Source organism: Centruroides sculpturatus, unplaced genomic scaffold (assembly GCF_000671375.1).
Source record: "Centruroides sculpturatus isolate CEXI.00-Female unplaced genomic scaffold, Cexi_2.0 scaffold461, whole genome shotgun sequence".
Taxonomy (NCBI): domain Eukaryota; kingdom Metazoa; phylum Arthropoda; class Arachnida; order Scorpiones; family Buthidae; genus Centruroides; species Centruroides sculpturatus.
In genome coordinates, this window is record NW_019384704.1 from 12,467 (window position 1) to 33,478 (window position 21,012).

Sequence of the window (21,012 nt, forward strand, 5' to 3'; positions counted from 1 at the left end):
TACTACATATGCAATAAATTAAATTTGGTTAAGAAATTCAAAAATTAATTTTAAGCAATTATATTTGTTATCTTACCCTAATGGCATTTGGCATCTCACCCAGATACTTGGGGTGAGATGCTTAAAATGCCAGACAGTGAAAAAGTCGTCATTGCAAACACAGTATAGAATTTTTAAAACAAACTCCAAACTTTTATTTGAAAGACATACTCCAGAATATGATATTTTCATTAGAGGGCTCCTAAACTCAAATTAGCGCTGTAATTTTCTTCATAATCAAAATGTTAGGCATCTTCCGCCGAATCACTACACACAACTTTATTTCTCCCAAACATATTTATGTAGCTAAAATTAGTTTTAACTAATGTTAAAAGTTAAAACTAGTTTTGTCTAAAGTCAAAACATGTACAGCAGTAAATTAACTAGACAAAACAGATTTTGTCTACTTAAAACTAGAATTTACTGTAGTCAAAAATGAATTTGAATTAAAACTAGTTTCAACTAGTTAAAACGCGTTCTAACTAAAAACGGGTTTTGACTGTAACATAGTGTTGTAACATATATATAAGCAGTATAGTTATGACTTGTTCATTGTGTAAAGGTATATATACGTGGATATACACATTTGATTTTTGAAATTTCTTTCTTCCTGTGGGCACTAAATTAAAATATTTATTATACATATTGATGGTTTTTCTGGTATTTCATTGAAAAGTATCGTCCTCGAAGGATGTTTAGCTCGAATGGAACACGTGCTCTCGAGGGATGAGTTCTGTCAATTAAATAAGGCAAAGCAATAATTGGAAAAATATGACAAGAAAGTATTTTCCGGAAGGACTTTTTAAGGAAATGTGAGGCGTAATTACATATTTGATACGAGATACAAAAAACACTTCACATAGGTAGAATGTTGGTGAAGCGCACAAACCTTCAATCCTCGTATGCCTGAGTTCAATTGTTTCACTTTCAGGGCCGTTTCCCCAATTATACTTGCATTTCACATTACTACACAGTCTGATGTAAATCTTATTATTTGGATGTATTTTATGACGTTATTATTACATCATTTAAAGACGTTCTCACATACTTGATCCTAAACATCCTTATATTTGTTTCACTGTAACGAAAACAATTATAATCAACATAAAAGCTAAAGGAATTTAATTCAGTTCATTTCATTGATACCTTCGCGGCCTGATTGAACACAGTGCCTGCTAAGAGGAATGAATGGCTTGATTTTCATAACATTTAAAAGGTTCACTCGACAATAAATAATATTTATTCTTATAAATTTCCTCATTGCACACGTGTTTTACTAGATATTTGTCGGGAGAATTATAAATGAACCAATCATTATACATAAACATTGGTGTAGAATTTCGGTATAAAAGCTATCCTGAAAAATTTGATTTTACACGAAAGCTTCATCTTGACCAGTGCTGTGTAGTCGTGTAAAAATCTACCGACTCCGACCAGGGGCGGACTTGTTACCGAAAGAAACCCGGAAATTCTGATGCTATCAGGTGACCTCAGAATAAAAGATTCAATAAATAGAGTTCTAATAAAGATAGAGCGTAGAAACTTTTTATTCCAAAGCTAAAAGACTTTTCTAAGTAATATATAAATATATATTCGAAAATTTTTACTTTTCCGGCTGTTATGTATAACAGAAGGACAGTTTAGCGCTCCATCAAAAAATGACACTTTCAAAATTTTTACATTTTTGGACTCGGGACACTTTGAAATTTCGAGATATGCAAAAGATTCGAGGTTTTTTTTTTCTATATGTGTGGATGTTATGCTGTGTGGAGGCATGATTTTATTCATCCCGTTTGAAGCTTAATAATTTCTGTGGTCAGAGTGGTCAAAACGGAGACAGATGGTTTAACACAGGAGTTAGTTATTAAGCGTCAGAGTGGTTGAACTAAATTGTGTCCCCATACACATTCTAACATCTTAGGCGAGAACATCTTAACAGGTTTTACTGTACTATTATAAAATGACAAAAAACTTACTTTGAGGGTAGAAACGAGTTTTATTTTATTTTTTTAAATTTTGAAAGTTAATAACGAGTAAAATATTCATTAAGAGATATGACACGTGACCACTTTTATGCCTTCAGCCTGTCGACCTTTAATTAAGATCAAAAATTTAATAGTATTAATGCTCCTTTATACGCGAGCCACAGAGTTGCATTTCGTTTCTTAATATATCTCAGGACAAAAAATAAAGAAATTAAACAAATTAGACGCCAACACACACGCGAGCGCGAATATTTTCCCTTTTATCGATTTTTTTCAGGAATTCGGGAGATCTCAAAAGTGTAAATTTGTAAAAAAAACTTGAAGGGTCAAATTTGACACGACTTTAATATTTTTCGTTTTATATACATAACAAGTTGAGAATTAAAAAAGAGTCGGAGTCGGCGGATTTTTTGACGAGTCGGACTCCACAGCCGTGGTCTTGACAATGGTATTGGTTCTACACTAGAGCATGAAATTATTTTGCCATGTCAAATAATAAATTTTTATAAAAACTAAACTATAAGCGTGATTACATGATGTTTCTGCCTCACCGACTTAATTTAGAATGGGAGAATCACTCTTACTTTCTTAGCTCTTACACAATTGAATTGTATGAAAATGTTTTTATTCAGTAAATTTTTTATTTCCATTTTACTAAACGAATATTCATAACAGAAAATTCGTAAATCATAAAAATTTTTGAATTATATTAACAGTAAAAATCGATAATTTTCTACGTATGTTAAATTATATATAATTTTCCTGAATATGTCTGTCCGTCCGCATTGTCTTTGGAATAGTTAACGACTTTACCCTTTGTAACTCAACCATAACATAAATTAAAGTAATATTTAATTATTATATAACTACAATCAACATGTACTCAAATTACAACCCCTTTTTTTAAATGAAATTGTGCTGTAACTAGTAAAAAACATAAATTAAATTTTTCAAGCTCGAGAAAAGTCAAGTCTCGTAGTGCGAATTTAGTCTTCTATAATAGGCCGACTGTGAATCACGTGGCAGAAAAACTCTGATTTTGATTAGCATTATTCGGCGCTTGTTGTTTTACGCATAGATATTTGATTATTACGTACAGTACCGCAACGAAAACTGCAGAGCAATATTGACCATGTGTCTGTTGAGTTCGTTCCAAATTCTCTTAAGTTTAGTTATTTATTCTCTTTTTGTGATATATTCACTACGAAAGAAATGGAGAAACAGAAGGAAACAACAGGAAAATGATTCGACATCGAACAAACATGGAGAGAATTCATCTATATCTGGAGGTAAGCCAATAATTGAATATTTTTCGTTAGTTTAATTTTTAAAATATCATTAATTTAACACGAAAGAAGTGACTCGACGGCGCTACAGAGCTTTATAGTAGAGCTCAGCCACACGTCTAATGTTAAAGGGCTAAATTTAATGATTAACATCTCTGAGACCATCCAACCGATTTGGATGAAATTTAAAATATTTAGTGTCCGCGATGAGCGATACGGAAGTCTTAAACTTTGAATAAATTCTTTGGATCGTTTTGAAATTCCAAATACAGTACTGCAATTTCGAATTGATTTTCAACGAGAGGGATTTTCGCGACACCAACTAAGCTTGCGGAAAATCTAGAAAATGTCTGCTTACGCTTAAGAATTCTTTCGACAGCCGACCCAGTAGCGTTGCGTAGTGGAGGCGGCAGGGGCGGTCCGCCCCGGGTGGCACTTTTTAAAGGGCGGAAAAACTTCACAATAAATATTAATATGTTGTAAGAATTTGAATCATCTTATTTCATATTATCGTCCACCTACGACTCGAACCAATTGAAATGAGCACGGAATATTGTTACCATCCATCCGGATAGTTTGGGAATCGACTCACCCTCCGGGGATATCGGGAGAAACCTGTTGACTTTTTCTGTTTTGTTTTGCTTGTACGATTTATTCGTATATATATATATATATATCTCCAATATCCAATACAGCTAGTTCACTTGCGTTACTCCTATCAAAGTCTCCCTAGTCGCTAACTGTAACTGATTTAGAACCAGCATGCACTGCACATTATTCTTCGCATTGCAAAATGGCATATGCATGCGTCAGGAACTTCTATTCGAACAAACCTCACCTGCCTTCCAGGTCAGAGATTTTAATAAGGTGGCAACACTAGCACTGAACTTTTCATTTCTTATTCTGTGACGAAATTGAATTTTAATCTTTTAAATTGAGATACCTAAATAAGGCGGGCGAAATATTCCTCCGCCCCGGGAGGCTGACACCCACGCTACGCCACTGAACCGACCACCTCTTTTGTGGTTCCTTTGAAGGTTTTATGTCAGAATATCGAATATTTATAAAATTATAAGCTCAATTTTTAAATATTAACATTTTGTTGGTCGATTTTCTACCACGTGACGTGACGCTTTGCGATTACTTTTAATGCATTATTTATAAAAGAATGTCCGATTTTACTTTTGAAGTTCTCGTGCACGTATACATAAAAAAAGTATCGGAATCGCGTCAAATTTCATCTTCGCAAATTTTTGCGAATCTCCACATTCTGAGAATGTTTGTCTACTAGTGTATATAAAATGTTCGTGCATCTCTGTTGTTTGCTTTTTATTATATTATATTTAAAAAAAGGTGGTATTATTGAACCTATCCATTTCAAACTGATAATAAATTAACTGAACTGTAGCGCAGGGGTGTCCAACCCGCGGCCCGCGGGCCGCATGCGGCCCAAGGCAAGTTCCAATGTGGCCCAATAAACGTGTAAAAAACCGACAGATTTTTTTATTTTATTTTATTTATTTATTTATTTATTTATTTTAACGGCACAAATTCAAAAAAGACGTTTCACAAAGCAGTAAACCTTTATACATATTTTAATTTTGAGTGAAAAGGAAACATTTTCAAATACTTGGAAATGTGTGAATGAGGAAGGTATATTAAATAAAACTGAAGTTGTGACTCAAAGGAGTATAGACTCAAATTCGGGGAAAGGAGAGAAAGGCCAAAAGATAAAATGATAATGAGAAAGGTNTTGGAGACTTAAAAACATTCCAAAAATTCAAAAAAAAATTCACAAATGGCCTTAAAGACCGTCAATCTGTGTGAGTTTCACGTTTTTTGAAGTTTGATCTTGACAGACATAAGTTCATTCGAGATGGCGATGCATTGGTGCTTTTAATATGGAACCCAACTCTTCCGAACTCTCTCTTTGCAAGCAGACATTTGTCCGGAGCGATTTGTGAAAAAGACACTAGGTAGAAAGTCAATTCTTCCCGAGAATATCGAAAAAAAAGCTGCTGGAATATATATTGTTGATGGAGGTCATGTTTTTCTATCATAAAAGCATTTTTTCGATAAAATACATTGGAGTAAATAATTTTGTAATTATTTAATATTCTTTGTACTATCCTCTTTGTTTTTGGATACATTAAAGCATTTTTTGAAAACATACAGTAAGGTTCCATATTACCACTCGGTTTTCCCTAAGTCATCTTTCTGACTTTTTGTACCGAAGCCGTCAAAAACCATACTTATAATTACACTAGCGAAACATCCAATTAGGAACATTTAGTTTAATAGTTACCAGCACTTTTCGCACAAAAAATGTGGGTGTAGTTATGATAACTTCTTTACAATTCACTATAATGTAATTGGGGTCCATAATACCACATTCTCTACTGCTTATGCAAAGTGACAAGTAGCTTAAATATAGCGCATCCTTTATGATGTAAAACGAGTTTGCAAACCGTTGCTGCACTTGAAAGTGCTCCTAGTTTACTGAATTATCTACAATACGAGCAAACAGAATTTAGCAATAAAAATATTATTTACAACTTAAAAAATATCCAATAATTATTTCAAAATATACATTTTGCATATTCTAACATTGTTAACGAAACTTATTTGTACGATTGCAATATAATACAATTGCTTGTATGAATAAATCGAATATAACAAAATGAAAACAAAGTACTTTTATGATGTACAATACATAGTTGTTGAGCTGAAATTCGAAATAACTGTAGGCCTAAAAATTCCTACTATCGGTTGCCTTCTTTAATTTCAAGAACGTGGTAAAATATACGACGAACGAGACAAGCCGTGGACATCTTCTGCACGTGCGGCCCTGAATAACTATAAAAGAACTTTCGTGAAAATCGGAAGTCGTATTATTCCAATTCAAATATTTCCCCCTGAAAGGTATTAGAGAAATGACCGGCACGACTCTGTTGTTAAAGGAAAAGTATGATGTACTGTACAGAGGCAAACCACAACTAATTTGAGTCGAGGTCATATATTTTAAATTAAATAAATAAAAAATATGATAAAAAAATTACTGCTCGTCATTCTGACGACGCTCGTTATCAACTTTTATTTTTATAACAGACATTAATTTTTCAGATAATAAAGACAACGGCCAGGAAATAAAAATGAATCTTCCGACTATGTCCTTTTTACCATTTTTGTGGAACATTGTATTTTCTCAACGTGACAAACAATACCACGATTCACACATCGGCAAATGTAAGTCATTAATATTTTATTGAGTAATTTCACTGTTTAGGAATACATAAATATTTTTTCGTAACTTTCCGATTAATAGAAATCTCTCTACCGGACTTCCTATGCTATTCACAAACGAGAAAGTCGTCTGTATAAACATATTTGGATATAAATTAATCTTTTTCTTACATCCAGAATCTGCAAAGGTAATATTACATGCCTAGTTATGTAATATATTCATTACGAATGGAAATATTCAGTATTACGTTTTATAAGAAGTGTTAAGAATGAACAGTGTAACACGGGATTCTGCACTTGATTTCTNATTAATATGGTTAAATCAAATCGTTCTAAACTTTTATAGGACAGATTTGATTTTTGTAAAATTTTTAGAAATACTATTGGATGTTTTTTATGACATCAGCCGATATTTGTTGTTTTTTATTTACTAGAATTTTTTATATATACTTTTTGTTCGGTTCCCCTGTATTTTAACAGCATAAAGATTGTGAATTTTGTGTTATATTTCAATAAATGTGGTAAACTGGTTCCCTGCGTGCTTTAAACAAATCTTTCCCAGAGACGTGCAGTAGGCCTACATGTAAATTTCCTGGAAAAAAGGTCAATCAGGTTGTAAACAATGTAGAATGCACACGTAAATTTTCGCTCTGTGTCAAATCAAAGAATAACAATCATTGCAGCTATATTTTTCAAATGGTTATTTTAACTTTTTTATATAGTTTTTCTATAAAAACACGTTTTTGAGAGTATTTATTTCATTGCAGTTATTTCCCAGCACTTTCTTTGGCTGTCAGATTTTCTTTTAAGTGGAAATAATTATTTAATATCAAAGAGCCAATACATTAAGCATTTTCCGAGCGAAAATTAATTAAGCCTCGGGAACTAAAGTCGTTAAAACAACAAATAAGAAAGAACACAGTTGATAGATTTTCAGTTTTGATAAAGCAAGTAATAATTACATTTAGCACATTTTTCACTTACCAGTGTAACTTCAATCCAAACCGACAACGTTGAGGTTCTATGCGAAATGCGATGCAAAGTTCATATTTACTTTTATTTAATAACAGATAAAAATCTACGAGAAAATAAAAGAAATGTTCAGGATATGAAAATGAAAAAACTTCCATCTATATCCGTTTTACCATTTTTTGTGGAATAGATTATTTCTTTCACGTGACAGAGAATACTACAAATCGACTTTAGGCATACGTATGTTATTACCTTTTATCGAAAAATTTGATTATTTATGAATATATAAATAACTTTTTTATCTTTATGAAGTTACTTCGAATGTACTACTTGGACTCTCTACATTATTTCCAAAAGAGAAAGTTGTATACATGAACATATTTGGATATAAAGTGTTTATTTTCATACACCCGGAATCTGCAAAGGTAATGAATAATACTGTATATAGTTATATAATATGTTTATTATAAATGAAAATTTATTGCTTTTTGTAGGAAGTTCTAAAAAGCAACAGTTTTATCAATAAGGATGCTACTTACGATTTCTTTATTCCAGTGTTTGGAAAAAATACTATTTTCTACAGGTAATGTATTATTTTACATTTATTTAAAATGTTGTTGTTTTCAATTTTCTGTGTTTAATCAAATAAAGTCCTGATGATAATTGGAGAAGAAGGAGAAGATATTTAGCTTCATATTTTCACCTTTGGAATCTTAAAAATCGTCAAAATGTGCTCATGGAGCATTCAAATTTTTTAGTCGAAAAATTAAAAAATCTGCAGCAAGGTGAAATTTTTTATGCCCTGAAATGGATGAAATATTGCACTTTGGACATAGCTGCAGGTATTCATCTCTACTGTAATATATTTATTTAAACATTATTAACACCAATTTATTTTTATGTAGATGTAATATTAGGAATTTTTCTAATGTCTCAATCTGAAAATTATGAAGAATACATCACAGCAATGAACAGGTATGGAAAATTCAGTACAATGTAAATTGTTTTAATTTTTCCAGTAGTCTTTACACAATGATGCATAACATACGATGGATTGGAAAATTTTTATAACAACTTTAACAAATTTTAAGAACACAAATATGTTGTTGTTGATTTATTTCACAAGAATTTTAAGAAGTTTAAAAATTAGATGTTACAAAATTTTAAAATCATTGATTATTTCGTACTCATAGTGACCAATGAAGCCATTTCCATTAAATCTGACATTATAAACTATACCTCATTATTGAATCAGGTTTGCATCGTATTCACATTAGAATTTTTTAGCACTATGCAATGGCGGTTTTCAGTTCATCAACTGACTTATATTGTTCGCCTGTTTCTTATACACCTCGAGCCAATTCACTCCATGCGTTTTCTTATTTTTCTTCTTTTTCTTCTTCTTCTTCTTTATCTTCGCTTTTCCCCATGTTTATATGGGTCGGCGTTTTTCTCTAATACGTCATTTCCGTTTCTCTCTATGAAGGGCTTCTTCACTCTTAAGTCTCTTCTGGTTCAAGTCTTCGTCCACCTTATCTTTCCAACGCAATTTTGGTTTTCCTTTTTTTCTCTTTTCTTTTACTAGCAGTTTTTCCGATTTTCTTTTCAATATAATTATCACTTCATAATAATTATTGTTCGCTGTACGTGGCCAAACCACTTCAACTTACATTGATAAACCTTTTTGCCAATGGGGTCTACCTTAACAGAACCTCTAACAAAATCATTCCTTATTCTATTCTTCTTTGACACTCCACACATCCATCTGAGCATTTTCATCTCTGCTCCTCCATTTTTCTTTCTTGGGCTTTTGTTATTGCCCATGTCTTAGCTCCATATAACCTTGCAGGTCCAACAACCGATTTATACAATTTTCCTTTCAGCTTGAAGCTAACTTTTTGTCGCATAACACACCTCTCAGCTTCATCAAGTTCATCCATCCACATAGAAATATATGCTGCACCTCCGAGTTCAATTTACTTCTTATCTCGACAAATGTGTTAAGATATTTAAAACTCGCAACAAAAGTGAGAGGCACATTTTTTTATTTTAAACTCATTCCTAGCATTCAGAATCCTATATGCTGTTTTAGTTCTCTTCATGCCCCTTTAGTATCCTCATGCCCCTTTCTTCCAAAACTTTTCTTCCATCTTCCAGTTTTTAATCAGCCTTCGGTTGGGAAAGAATACAGCATATCTTTCGCAAACAGCATGCTCCACGGAACCTCAGACTTCTCGTCACACACTAAAACGTCCATTATCAGGTCAAACAAATAAGGTCTAAGGGCCGATCCCTGATGTAAACCGACATTAACGGAGAACCCTTCTGTAGTGCTTGCACTACTCTTAACTTGTGTCTTTGCTCCCTCATTCATTTCCTTCACGAGCCTAACATATTTCTTCGGAACATTCTTTTTCCTCATACATCTCCATACCTATTGTTTCAGTACTATATCATAAACCTTTTCTAAATCTTTGAACACTATGTGCTAATCTTTCCGCATTTCCCTGTGCCTTTCCACACCTGTTTTTGCAACAGTCATAGTCTTTCCCGGCAAAAAGCCAAACTGTTCCTCTCCAATCTCAGATTCCTGCCTAATCCTTCTTTCTACAATTTTCTCCCAAATCTTTATAGTATGGGACAATATCTTTATACCTCTGTAAATTCTGCAATTCTGTACTATAAATCCCCTTTTCCATGCGTTTATTTATAAGTACCAAATTCGGGATTTCAGATGGCAAATACATAACTTGAAGCCCATCCATTAAAATGTTGAGTGAACTGTGTTTATATAGGTGTTGTGCTGTTGAAAAAACTGAAACCACTTCCAAATTTTAAACGAAAAGGCATATCCAGTAAAGACTGGTATTTGCTGGCACTCGTAGATTTTGGAGCAGAGCTACTGTAAATTGATTTTCCATTTTATTGAATGCATGCTGACACCATCTTTGACTCTCTATCTCGTTGCCTCTTTCAGTAAATATTATGCATTATTCTGATGCATGTCAATAACACACCCTGACTCCTGAGTAAAATTTCTTTGTCATTGGAAACTGCTTTTTCGACATTCGTTAGTCAGACTCATTTTTTCTTCATAATAATCTTGACACAAATCAAATAAAAGTTGTATATTCAATAATTTTCATAATTATAATTAATATCAATTGTATATTTTCGTGATGAATGCCAATCATATTGCAAGACTCCTGACTGAAATTTTTCATTTACTTTGCTTTTTGGCCACTGCTGACTGAAACCCATCTACTTTGGTATTTTCTTGACACAGTTGATATTAAATTTATTTATCAATAACAAAATAATCTAATTGTTTTTTAGCTCCACTTCAGTATCTTCACTGATCATCTCGTTTAGTAACGACTGTGTTATTACCATTACTGTTAATACTTTTGTTTAGTTCACTGTGAAGGGAAGGGAAGGGGAGTGGGAAGACGTAGTGCGGAAGGTGCCTGACAGACGTTCACAAGATACAACCTATTGTAACAGACTGAAGAGGGGCAATAGCCCGAAACGCGTATCTATATGGATTAAAGGTTGATGATGAAATTATTTGCCAAGTGTCAGTAAATTCACCAAGTCGTGACATTGAACTAAGCAAAAATTTAAAATATTCGGTTTTTTTTACTTATAGCAGCATATTTCCTCTTTTATATATAACAGTAGTGTAAGTAAAAAGCATGTTGAAATGATGATCGAAAACAAACAAAACAGGTGTTATATCGCGACATCTCAAACATCGTTCATTTGCTTTTTCTTTTGACATGTGTTATACCACGGGGTATAACATATTTATATCTAACTATTGTTGATTAGATGACAAAGTTGCAAAATCGTTAATCCCCGTGTCAGAATGATCTAAGATCATGTCCTTCAACGACACAGGGTATTGTTGTTTGTTGCAATAGAAAAAACTGACATAGACAACCCGAGTCCAGCCGCGCCCATGCTTTTTGACACCGGGGAGATATTTATAAGTTTTTCGCTTGATCGCCCATTTCGATTAGACTTTTTCTCTTTTTTTCTCTTTTCAAGTAGCTGTTCACTCGTTGTTAAGCGTTGGTTCGCAGGAGAGGAAAAACTCTAAGAGGAGTTTGAACTCCTAACCAGAGATAGTCGATCTTGGGATTATATTCTGTCTGTTTATGATGTAATGTCGCGTTTTTGAAACAAACGAACTTTTTTCTTTAACATTTATTTTCTATTTTTTTAAAATATAAATAATTCCAGTGTAAATTTTAGTGAAGGTTCTGTTCTGTTCTGTCTAGGACCTTATACCAGAGCATATGTATTGTAAGTTTTAATATGGAAAATTTTATTCTATTACTATATACAGTAGAACCTCCATTATCCGGATTTTCGATTATCCGGGTTGTTCAAAGTACAGTTGACCCCCCTATAACACTGTCGATTATTCCATTTTATATAAATTCCATGTTGTACGAGTCACTTTGATTTTACAAATATGTGAGCCATTCACAGCCTGGCACACATATTTGTAAAATCTAAGTGACTCGTACAACATAGAATTCATATAAAACGGAATAATCAAGTGTTATAGGGGGGTCGACTGTAAACAAAAATTTTACGAATTTGCTGATTTGCACTTGGCGAATTACGACACTGTTTATGTACGTGATGGAATGCATAACTTTTCTTTGTTTCAACAACGTCTCACCCATCACAGTGGTCGTAAACTCTTAAATATATTTTACGTAGTAATAAAAATATAACTTGACATACGTATTTATAAATAATTTATATTCAAATTACATCATTTCTATGACCAAGGGAGGCGTAAGGCATGGGCAACGTGGGACACCGCCTATGCCTCGCGGTCCGAAGGGCCTCGCGCCTCGAAGGTTTATGCATTACTTAAAAGCCGTGAACGCGACGAAAAAATTTTACTCGTCGTAGAACGATAAATAGTTTGTCAAATTTTTATTCATAAAAATGCAGTTTCAACTGCTTTTTATTTTATAAAATCCGTTTTCTTGCGCCACTAAAGAGCCTTTTAAACAATAGGTAGTCTGTTACAGCGTTGCCAGATTTGGCTACTTTGCGCAAAATTGGGCTACTTATTTTTCAGTTTGGCGTTAAAAAAGCATTTGGCGCACTGGCTACTTTTTGGGCTACAAAAATTTGACTTGGCTACATTTTGGGCTGGTTACACAAATTATTTCATCCTTTGTTTTGCGCACAGAACGGTAATACTTGTTGTGCTGTCTACTCGCTTTGTTTTTAAACAAAGTATAATTTATATGTTTTATAATTTATTTATTACTAGTAGCCTGGGACGCCCCCTAGTGGGCGTTCCAGCAGTATTACAAATTTCTGAGGCATGTTTAATGCACTTAATGTATGAAAGTTGTGTGCGCTTAATGTTTAAAAGTTTGATGCAGTTAATATATATAAATGTATACAATTCTTCATCTTAGAAACTAAACTTCAAATATCAATACACAAACAGCAAACAGTATTTGTACATGAGAAAGTGAAGCTATTCTTTACTCGAAATTGTTCGAATAAATAGAATTAATATGATTAAAAAATCAAATATAAATATATACAAATCTTCATGTTAAAAAGTAATGTTAACAGATCAATACACAGCAAATAGTATTTCTGTATTACGGACTGAAGATATTCTTTAGCTGTATTCTGTATTCCATCATTTATCCCATCATAAAACTTCTGTATACACAACATTTTTGGTAAAAAAAAAGTATTATTATTTGGAATCAATTTGCCTTGTTGTGTCATTTTGTCTTCTGCGTCGTTTTGCTTCTGCCTGCCTGTGCAACATTGCAGATCTGAGCTCATGAGTTTCATTCTGTAAGCCTCCAGAAGTTGATTGTGCTATTCTATGTAATGTTTCCTGCGCACGTCACTCCCTTTGTCTCGCAGCAGTGGCAGCTTTACGTTCCCCCACAGTGGCGTATTTCTTTGGTCGTGCCATGAAAGGTTTCTATTATTATATTACTTTAACTATTTCAAACCTTATCGTTTTATCGTAGTGGTTCAAATCTATCTGGTTTTTCGTTATTCGCCTCCTAGTGAACATTACAGGCATTCCGTGACAATANGATATCTGGTAATATATAAATTTTATTTTCGACATTCCTTTCTTCTTGTGGGCATTAAATTAAGATATTTTTGATACATTTTTGGTTGGTTTTCCGGGATTTCATTGAAGAATATCGTCCCCGAAGTATGTTTACCTGGAATGGAACACGTGCTCTCGAGAGTTGGGTTCTGTCAATTGAATAAGGCGACGCGATAATTGGACAGTATGACAAGAAAATATTTTTCGGAAGTAATTTTATAAAAAAATGACACGTAATTGCACATTTGATACGCGATACAAAAAACTTCACATTGGTAGAATGTTGGTGAGATGCACAAACCTCCAATCCTCGTATGCTCGAGTTCAATTGTTTCACTCCGAGGGTCGTTTCCCCGATTATATTTGCATTTCATATTACAACACAGACTGATGTAAATCTTATTATTTGGACGTATTTTATGACGTTATTATTCCATCATTTATCGATTTTACATACTTGATCTTAAACGTCTTTATATTTGTTTCACTGTAACGAAAACAATTATAATTAACATAAAGCCAAAGGAATTTAGTTCAGTTCATTTCGTTGATACCTTTGCGGCCTGATTGCAATCAGTGCCTGCTAAGAGGAATGAATGGCTTGATTTTCATAATATTTAAAAGGTTCACTCGACAATAAATAACATTTATTCTTATAAATTTCCTTATTACACACGTGTTTTACCAGATATTTGTCGGGAGAATTATAAATGAACCACTCATTATACATAAACATTGGTATAGAATTTCGGTATAAAAGCTTTCCTGTAAAATTTGATTTTATATGAAAGCTTCATCTTGACCAGGGCTGTGTAGTCGTATAAAAATCTACCGACTCCAAGTCCGACTCCGACCAGGGGAGGACTTGTTACCGAAAGAGACCCGGAAATTCTGACGTCATCAGGTGACCTCAAAATAAAAGATTCAATAAATAGAGTTCTAATAAAGATAGAGCGTAGAAACTTTTTATTCCAAAGCTAAAAGACTTTTCTAAGTAATATAGGCTTATAAATATGTATTCGAAAATTTTTACTTTTCCAGCTGTTATATAAAACAGAGGGAAAGTGTAGTGCTCCGTCAAAAAATAACCCTTTCCAAATTTTTACATTTTTGGACTCAGGACACCTCGACATTTCGAGATATGCAAAAGATTCGAGGTTTTTTTCTTATATGCGTGGATGTTAGACTGTGTGTATTCATCCTGTTTGAAGCATAATAATTTCTGTGGTCAGAGTGGTCAAATCGAGTCAGATGGTTTAACACAGGAGTTAGTTATTAAACGTCAAAGTGGTTAACTAAGTCGTGTCCCTATACACATTCTAACATTTTAGGCGAAAACATCTTAACGGGGTTTTACTGTACTATTATAAAATGACAAAAAAGCTTACTTTGAGGGTACAGACGAGTTTTATTTTATTTAAAATTTTGAACGCTAATAACGAGTAAAATATTCATTAAGAGATACGACACGTGACCACTTTATGTCTTCACCCTGTCGACCTTTAATTAAAAACCAACATTTAATAGTATTAATGCCCCTTTACACGCGAGCCACAGAGTCACATTTTGTTATCTCTAAACAAATTAGACGCCAATACACACGCGCGCGCGAATTTTTCCCTTTTTATAGACTTTTTTCAGGTATTCGGGAGGTCTCCAAACGTGTAGATCTGTAAAAAACACTTGAGGGGTCAAATTTCACACGATTCCAATACTTTTCCGTTTTATATACTTAAAAAGTTAAGAATTAAGAAAGAGTCGGAGTAACAGAACCGGTTATGGCGCACTATCGTCGTCGGAATAGGTAACGTCGTTACCCTTAATAACTCAACTATAATATAAATTAAAGTAAGATTTAATTATTAGTACTTATAAGTAATTATTAGTAAGTACTTAGTAAATGGTAATTATCAAAATGTACTTAAATTACGAATTACATAAATTAAATTTTCGAAGCTCGAGAGAACAAGTGGGAGAAGTTAAGTCTCGTAGTGCGAAGTTAGTCTTCTATAATAGGAAGACTGTGATCACTTGGCAAAAAACTCTGATTCTGATTGGCATTATTCGGCTCTTGTTTTACGCATAGATATTTGATTATTACGAACCGCATCGAAAACTGCAGATCAAGAAAAAATATTGATCATGTGTCTGTTGAGTTCGTTCCAAATTCGGTTAAGTTTAGTTATTATTTTTCTTCTTGTGATATATTCAATAGGAAAGAAATGGAGAAACGGAAGAAAACAACAGGAAAATGATTCGACATGGAACAAATATGCAGAGAATTATAAGCTCAATTTTTAAATATTAACATTTAATTGTCTACCACGTGACGTGATGCTTTGCGATTACTTTTAATGCATTATTTATGATTTAAATATGGAATATTTATAAAAGAATGTCCGATTTTACTTTTGAAGTTCTCATGTACAGTACATATACATAAAAAAAAGTATCGGAATCGCGTCAAATTTCAACTTCGCAAATTTTTGCAAATCTCCACATTCTGAGTTTGTCTATTACTGTATATAAAATGTTTGTGTATCTCTGCTGTAAGCTTCTTATTATATTGTATTAGAGGAAAAGGTGGTATTATGGAACCTCTCCATTTCAAACTGATAATAAATTAACTGAACTGTAGCGGATTGTGTCTGAACTGCACTAGGCAGACATCCTTAGCGAGGGGAAAACTCGTTTCACTTCAGTTAAACGGTTGTCTGTAGTGAATCAGCATATTTGTGCATTACGAAATCCGAAAGTTTTGAAAGCTAAGTGAATTTAATTATTTCTAAAATATAAATCCTGTAGTAATACGTTCGCTGGTGCACGTATTCCGTTCCAGAGACTTAGGGGTATATTAATCTGTGTGATGTTCACGTTTTTTAAAATTTGGTCTTGACAGGCATAAGTTAATTCGAGATGGCGATGCGTGAAATACGGACCCCATTGGTGCTTTTAATATAGAACCCGTCTAACTTTTGTAGAAATATGTGGTACATTAATGAAAAAATAGAAGGAAAATGAAAAAAGTAAAAATAGATACCTAACTCTATAGGAGCATTATATTTGTGATTTTTGTAAATGATTAGCTTCTTTATTGTACATTTCTTTATTATTATTATTATTATTAAATCATTTTTGCGTTATAATACACTGGAGTAAGTAATTTTGTAATTATTTAACATTTTTTGTACTTTCCTATTTGTTTTTAAATACATTAAAGCATTTTTTGAAAACATACCGTAATGTTCCATATTACCACCCTGTTTTCCCTAAGCCTACTTTCTGACTTTTTGTACAAAAGTCTTCAAAAACTATAATTATATTTAAACTAGCGAAAAGTCCAATTAGGAACATTTAGTTGAATAGTTAGCAGTACTTTTCTCACAAAAAAATGTGGATGTAGTTATAATACCTTATTTTTAATTTACTATAATCAAAATGGGATTCCATAATACCACCTTCTCCTCTATTTGTTTATTGGGCTACATTATTTGAATTGAATACAGATTTAAATTGAGTACGTAGTACTTGAGTAAACATATATAAAATAATTGAGTGCAAAATTCTTTTTGAGAAAAGGTAATTTCTGTACATTCTCCAAAGCATTTTTCTTCTCTGTCAATGATGTCTAATCAATCTCTTCCAATATAGAGTCCAATGCATAATTTTCAAAAATAATAATTTCCTGTCCAAAACTATACATCAGAACTGTGATGTTTCTACGGTAGTCACAAGCAATTACTCCTGCATTAATTATAATATTATTCATCGATAAAGGAAATTTTAAAGCTATTCATTTTTGTTTATTTGGATTAATTTTAAAGCCATTATTACAGAATAGATCATATCCAACTGCTCCCACAAAAGCCTTTTTGGCGATTTTTACATTTTCGGATAATTTATTAAAGTTTTCAAATTCTTTAAGTAAAAAAAAAAACACTTGCTTTGAAGTTAAAATATCAGAACTGACACTGTCCGAAATTATACATCAGAACCTTGATGTTTCTACGGTAGTCACAAGCAATTACTTCTGCATTAATTATAATATTATTCATGGATAAAGAACATTTTAAGCTATTAATTTTTGTTTATTTGGATTAATTTTAAAGCCATTATTACAGAATAGATCATATCCAACTGCTCCCACAAAAGCCTTTTTGGCGATTTTTACATTTTCGGATAATTTATTAAAATATTAAAATTCTAAAAAATAAAATATTTATTTAATATTACATTTCATACAATCACATTTTATAAAATATTTGTTGAATATCGGTAATGCTGTTTTATTGGTTATTATAAAAAGTTTACAATCGTTTGTTTTATTATTTGGCAATTTTAACGATGCCGCTGTATTACACGTCTGCTTTAAACACGGGTAGGTTTTACTACAAATGCTATGTATTACATTAGTTTTGTATAATATTAAAAAGACATATCGCGAAGAAGATGATGATATTATAATATCTGCAAGAATTAAAAGTAGAAATTGCAGTGACCAAACGATAGCACGTCTGTTCCATTATCTAAAATGAACTTTTTATCGTAAAATGGAAAAAGAGAAATTTTATTTTGTAGATACGTTGTTACTACATGAATTTTGCTTTTAATTTCATATCGCTGATGCCTTAATAGCTCTCTTTTGAATAAAACTTCTTTATATTTACCATGATTAAATGTCTTTACAACAGATTTTTTAATTCCCTCAACAGTGTTTTTGTTTTGTTTATCAAAAATATAAGAATACATTTTTGTGTTTAGGGAGCAAAATTCAATTATCGGTTTTGACAGTGTTTTGTCTTTAAAATATCCCAATTTATATGTGTTAGTTTCGTTATATAATTTGTGAGTTTTGGAATAGTAACTACTATCAAAAATATCGGGAAACGATTTAAAATCCTCATAAACATCGTTTGTATAAATTTGAAATGTCAGAGAATCTGTGTTCACCCTACCTATTTTTAAGTATTTTATAAAAAGTTTCATAAATGTGTAATTTGCTTAATTCTAATACGCAAAACCAATATAAATTGGTTTAGATATAAATTAAATTTTTTTATTTTAAAAACTGTGAGATTATCGTTTATAATTTGAAATTTTTCTACATACAGTTTAGATGGATATCTGCGATATTGATTTAATGTCGTGGCTACTTTTCAGATACATTTTGATATGTTTTGCTAAAAAAACTTTCATTTATTAATTTAAAAAATAATCGTCATAATCGGTCATTCTTCTAGATCAGGGGTCGGCAACCTGAGGCTCGCGAGCCACATGCGGCTCTTTGGATATGAAGCTGCGGCTCTTTAGTTCCATACTCAAATATTATTTATTTTATAAAAAAAAAAATCATTTAAAAATCGTTCTGAATCGTCACTGATTCTACCTTTCAGCCACTTGTACTCGCTTTTCACCGCACCCCTCCCCCGTGACACGCGTCGTCACTGTCGTCAGTCCGTCGGAAGCTCTCGAATGACGCCGTCGTCGGATGTTTCTATTATCTAATTTGTTGTGAAAAACACTATTTATATATGAATAAATAGATTTATAAAAAAAAAAAACTTTATTTATTCGAGTACTATTTATTGTTGGCAAGAAAAAATTTTGTGGCTCTTTAAAAACTTTGAAATTTTGTGAATTGTAATTTTGGCTCTCCGACTCAAAAAATTGCCGACCCCTGTTCTAGATCAAAGTTTAAATTTCTGTAATGAATTACATAGTTTGTTTTATCAAGAATAGTGGGAATTATTTTTTTATTACTGTTAATGTATTTTAAATTAAATTTATTTAATACTGTTTTTTTATCATTAGATAATAAATCATACGAAATATTAATATGCTTAGATATTAATATGGTTAAATCAAATCGTTCTAAACTTTTATAGGACAGATTTGATTTTTGTAAAATTTTTAGAAATACTATTGGATGTTTTTTATGACATCAGCCGATATTTGTTGTTTTTTATTTACTAGAATTTTTTATATATACTTTTTGTTCGGTTCCCCTGTATTTTAACAGCATAAAGATTGTGAATTTTGTGTTATATTTCAATAAATGTGGTAAACTGGTTCCCTGCGTGCTTTAAACAAATCTTTCCCAGAGACGTGCAGTAGGCCTACATGTAAATTTCCTGGAAAAAAGGTCAATCAGGTTGTAAACAATGTAGAATGCACACGTAAATTTTCGCTCTGTGTCAAATCAAAGAATAACAATCATTGCAGCTATATTTTTCAAATGGTTATTTTAACTTTTTTATATAGTTTTTCTATAAAAACACGTTTTTGAGAGTATTTATTTCATTGCAGTTATTTCCCAGCACTTTCTTTGGCTGTCAGATTTTCTTTTAAGTGGAAATAATTATTTAATATCAAAGAGCCAATACATTAAGCATTTTCCGAGCGAAAATTAATTAAGCCTCGGGAACTAAAGTCGTTAAAACAACAAATAAGAAAGAACACAGTTGATAGATTTTCAGTTTTGATAAAGCAAGTAATAATTACATTTAGCACATTTTTCACTTACCAGTGTAACTTCAATCCAAACCGACAACGTTGAGGTTCTATGCGAAATGCGATGCAAAGTTCATATTTACTTTTATTTAATAACAGATAAAAATCTACGAGAAAATAAAAGAAATGTTCAGGATATGAAAATGAAAAAACTTCCATCTATATCCGTTTTACCATTTTTTGTGGAATAGATTATTTCTTTCACGTGACAGAGAATACTACAAATCGACTTTAGGCATACGTATGTTATTACCTTTTATCGAAAAATTTGATTATTTATGAATATATAAATAATTGTTTCCTCTTTATGAAGTTACTTCGAATGTACTACTTGGACTCTCTATATTATTTCAAAAAGAGAAAGTTGTATACATGAACATATGTGGATATAAAGTGTTTATTTTCATACACCCGGAATCTGCAAAGGTAATGAATAATACTGTATATAGTTATATAATATGTTTATTATAAATGAAAATTTATTGCTTTTTGTAGGAAGTTCTAAAAAGCAACAGTTTTATCAATAAGGATGCTACTTACGATTTCTTTATTCCAGTGTTTGGAAAAAATACTATTTTCTACAGGTAATGTATTATTTTACATTTATTTAAAATGTTGTTGTTTTCAATTTTCTGTGTTTAATCAAATAAAGTCCTGATGATAATTGGAGAAGAAGGAGAAGATATTTAGCTTCATATTTTCACCTTTGGAATCTTAAAAATCGTCAAAATGTGCTCATGGAGCATTCAAATTTTTTAGTCGAAAAATTAAAAAATCTGCAGCAAGGTGAAATTTTTTATGCCCTGAAATGGATGAAATATTGCACTTTGGACATAAATTGTCTTAACGAAGAATT

At 32.0% G+C, this 21,012-nt stretch overlaps 1 protein-coding gene and 1 long non-coding RNA gene across 2 annotated transcripts in view; both read left to right on the forward strand.

The window, feature by feature from the left end:
- The first annotated feature begins 7,516 nt into the window (after nucleotides 1-7,516).
- LOC111627630 (cytochrome P450 4C1-like) overlaps nucleotides 7,517-21,012 on the forward strand; it is a 19,751-nt gene continuing 6,255 nt past the window's right edge. The window contains exons 1-5 of the mRNA XM_023371214.1: nucleotides 7,517-7,765; nucleotides 7,838-7,950; nucleotides 8,020-8,108; nucleotides 8,177-8,367; nucleotides 8,431-8,500. Coding sequence (XP_023226982.1) covers nucleotides 7,897-7,950; nucleotides 8,020-8,108; nucleotides 8,177-8,367; nucleotides 8,431-8,500 — 404 coding nt within the window. The 5' untranslated portion in view covers nucleotides 7,517-7,765; nucleotides 7,838-7,896. The remainder of the gene's footprint in view (nucleotides 7,766-7,837; nucleotides 7,951-8,019; nucleotides 8,109-8,176; nucleotides 8,368-8,430; nucleotides 8,501-21,012) is intronic.
- Nucleotides 20,149-20,938, forward strand: LOC111627637. Its single transcript, XR_002757043.1, has 4 exons — nucleotides 20,149-20,397; nucleotides 20,470-20,582; nucleotides 20,652-20,740; nucleotides 20,809-20,938. It is a non-coding gene; the product is annotated as an uncharacterized LOC111627637 (long non-coding RNA).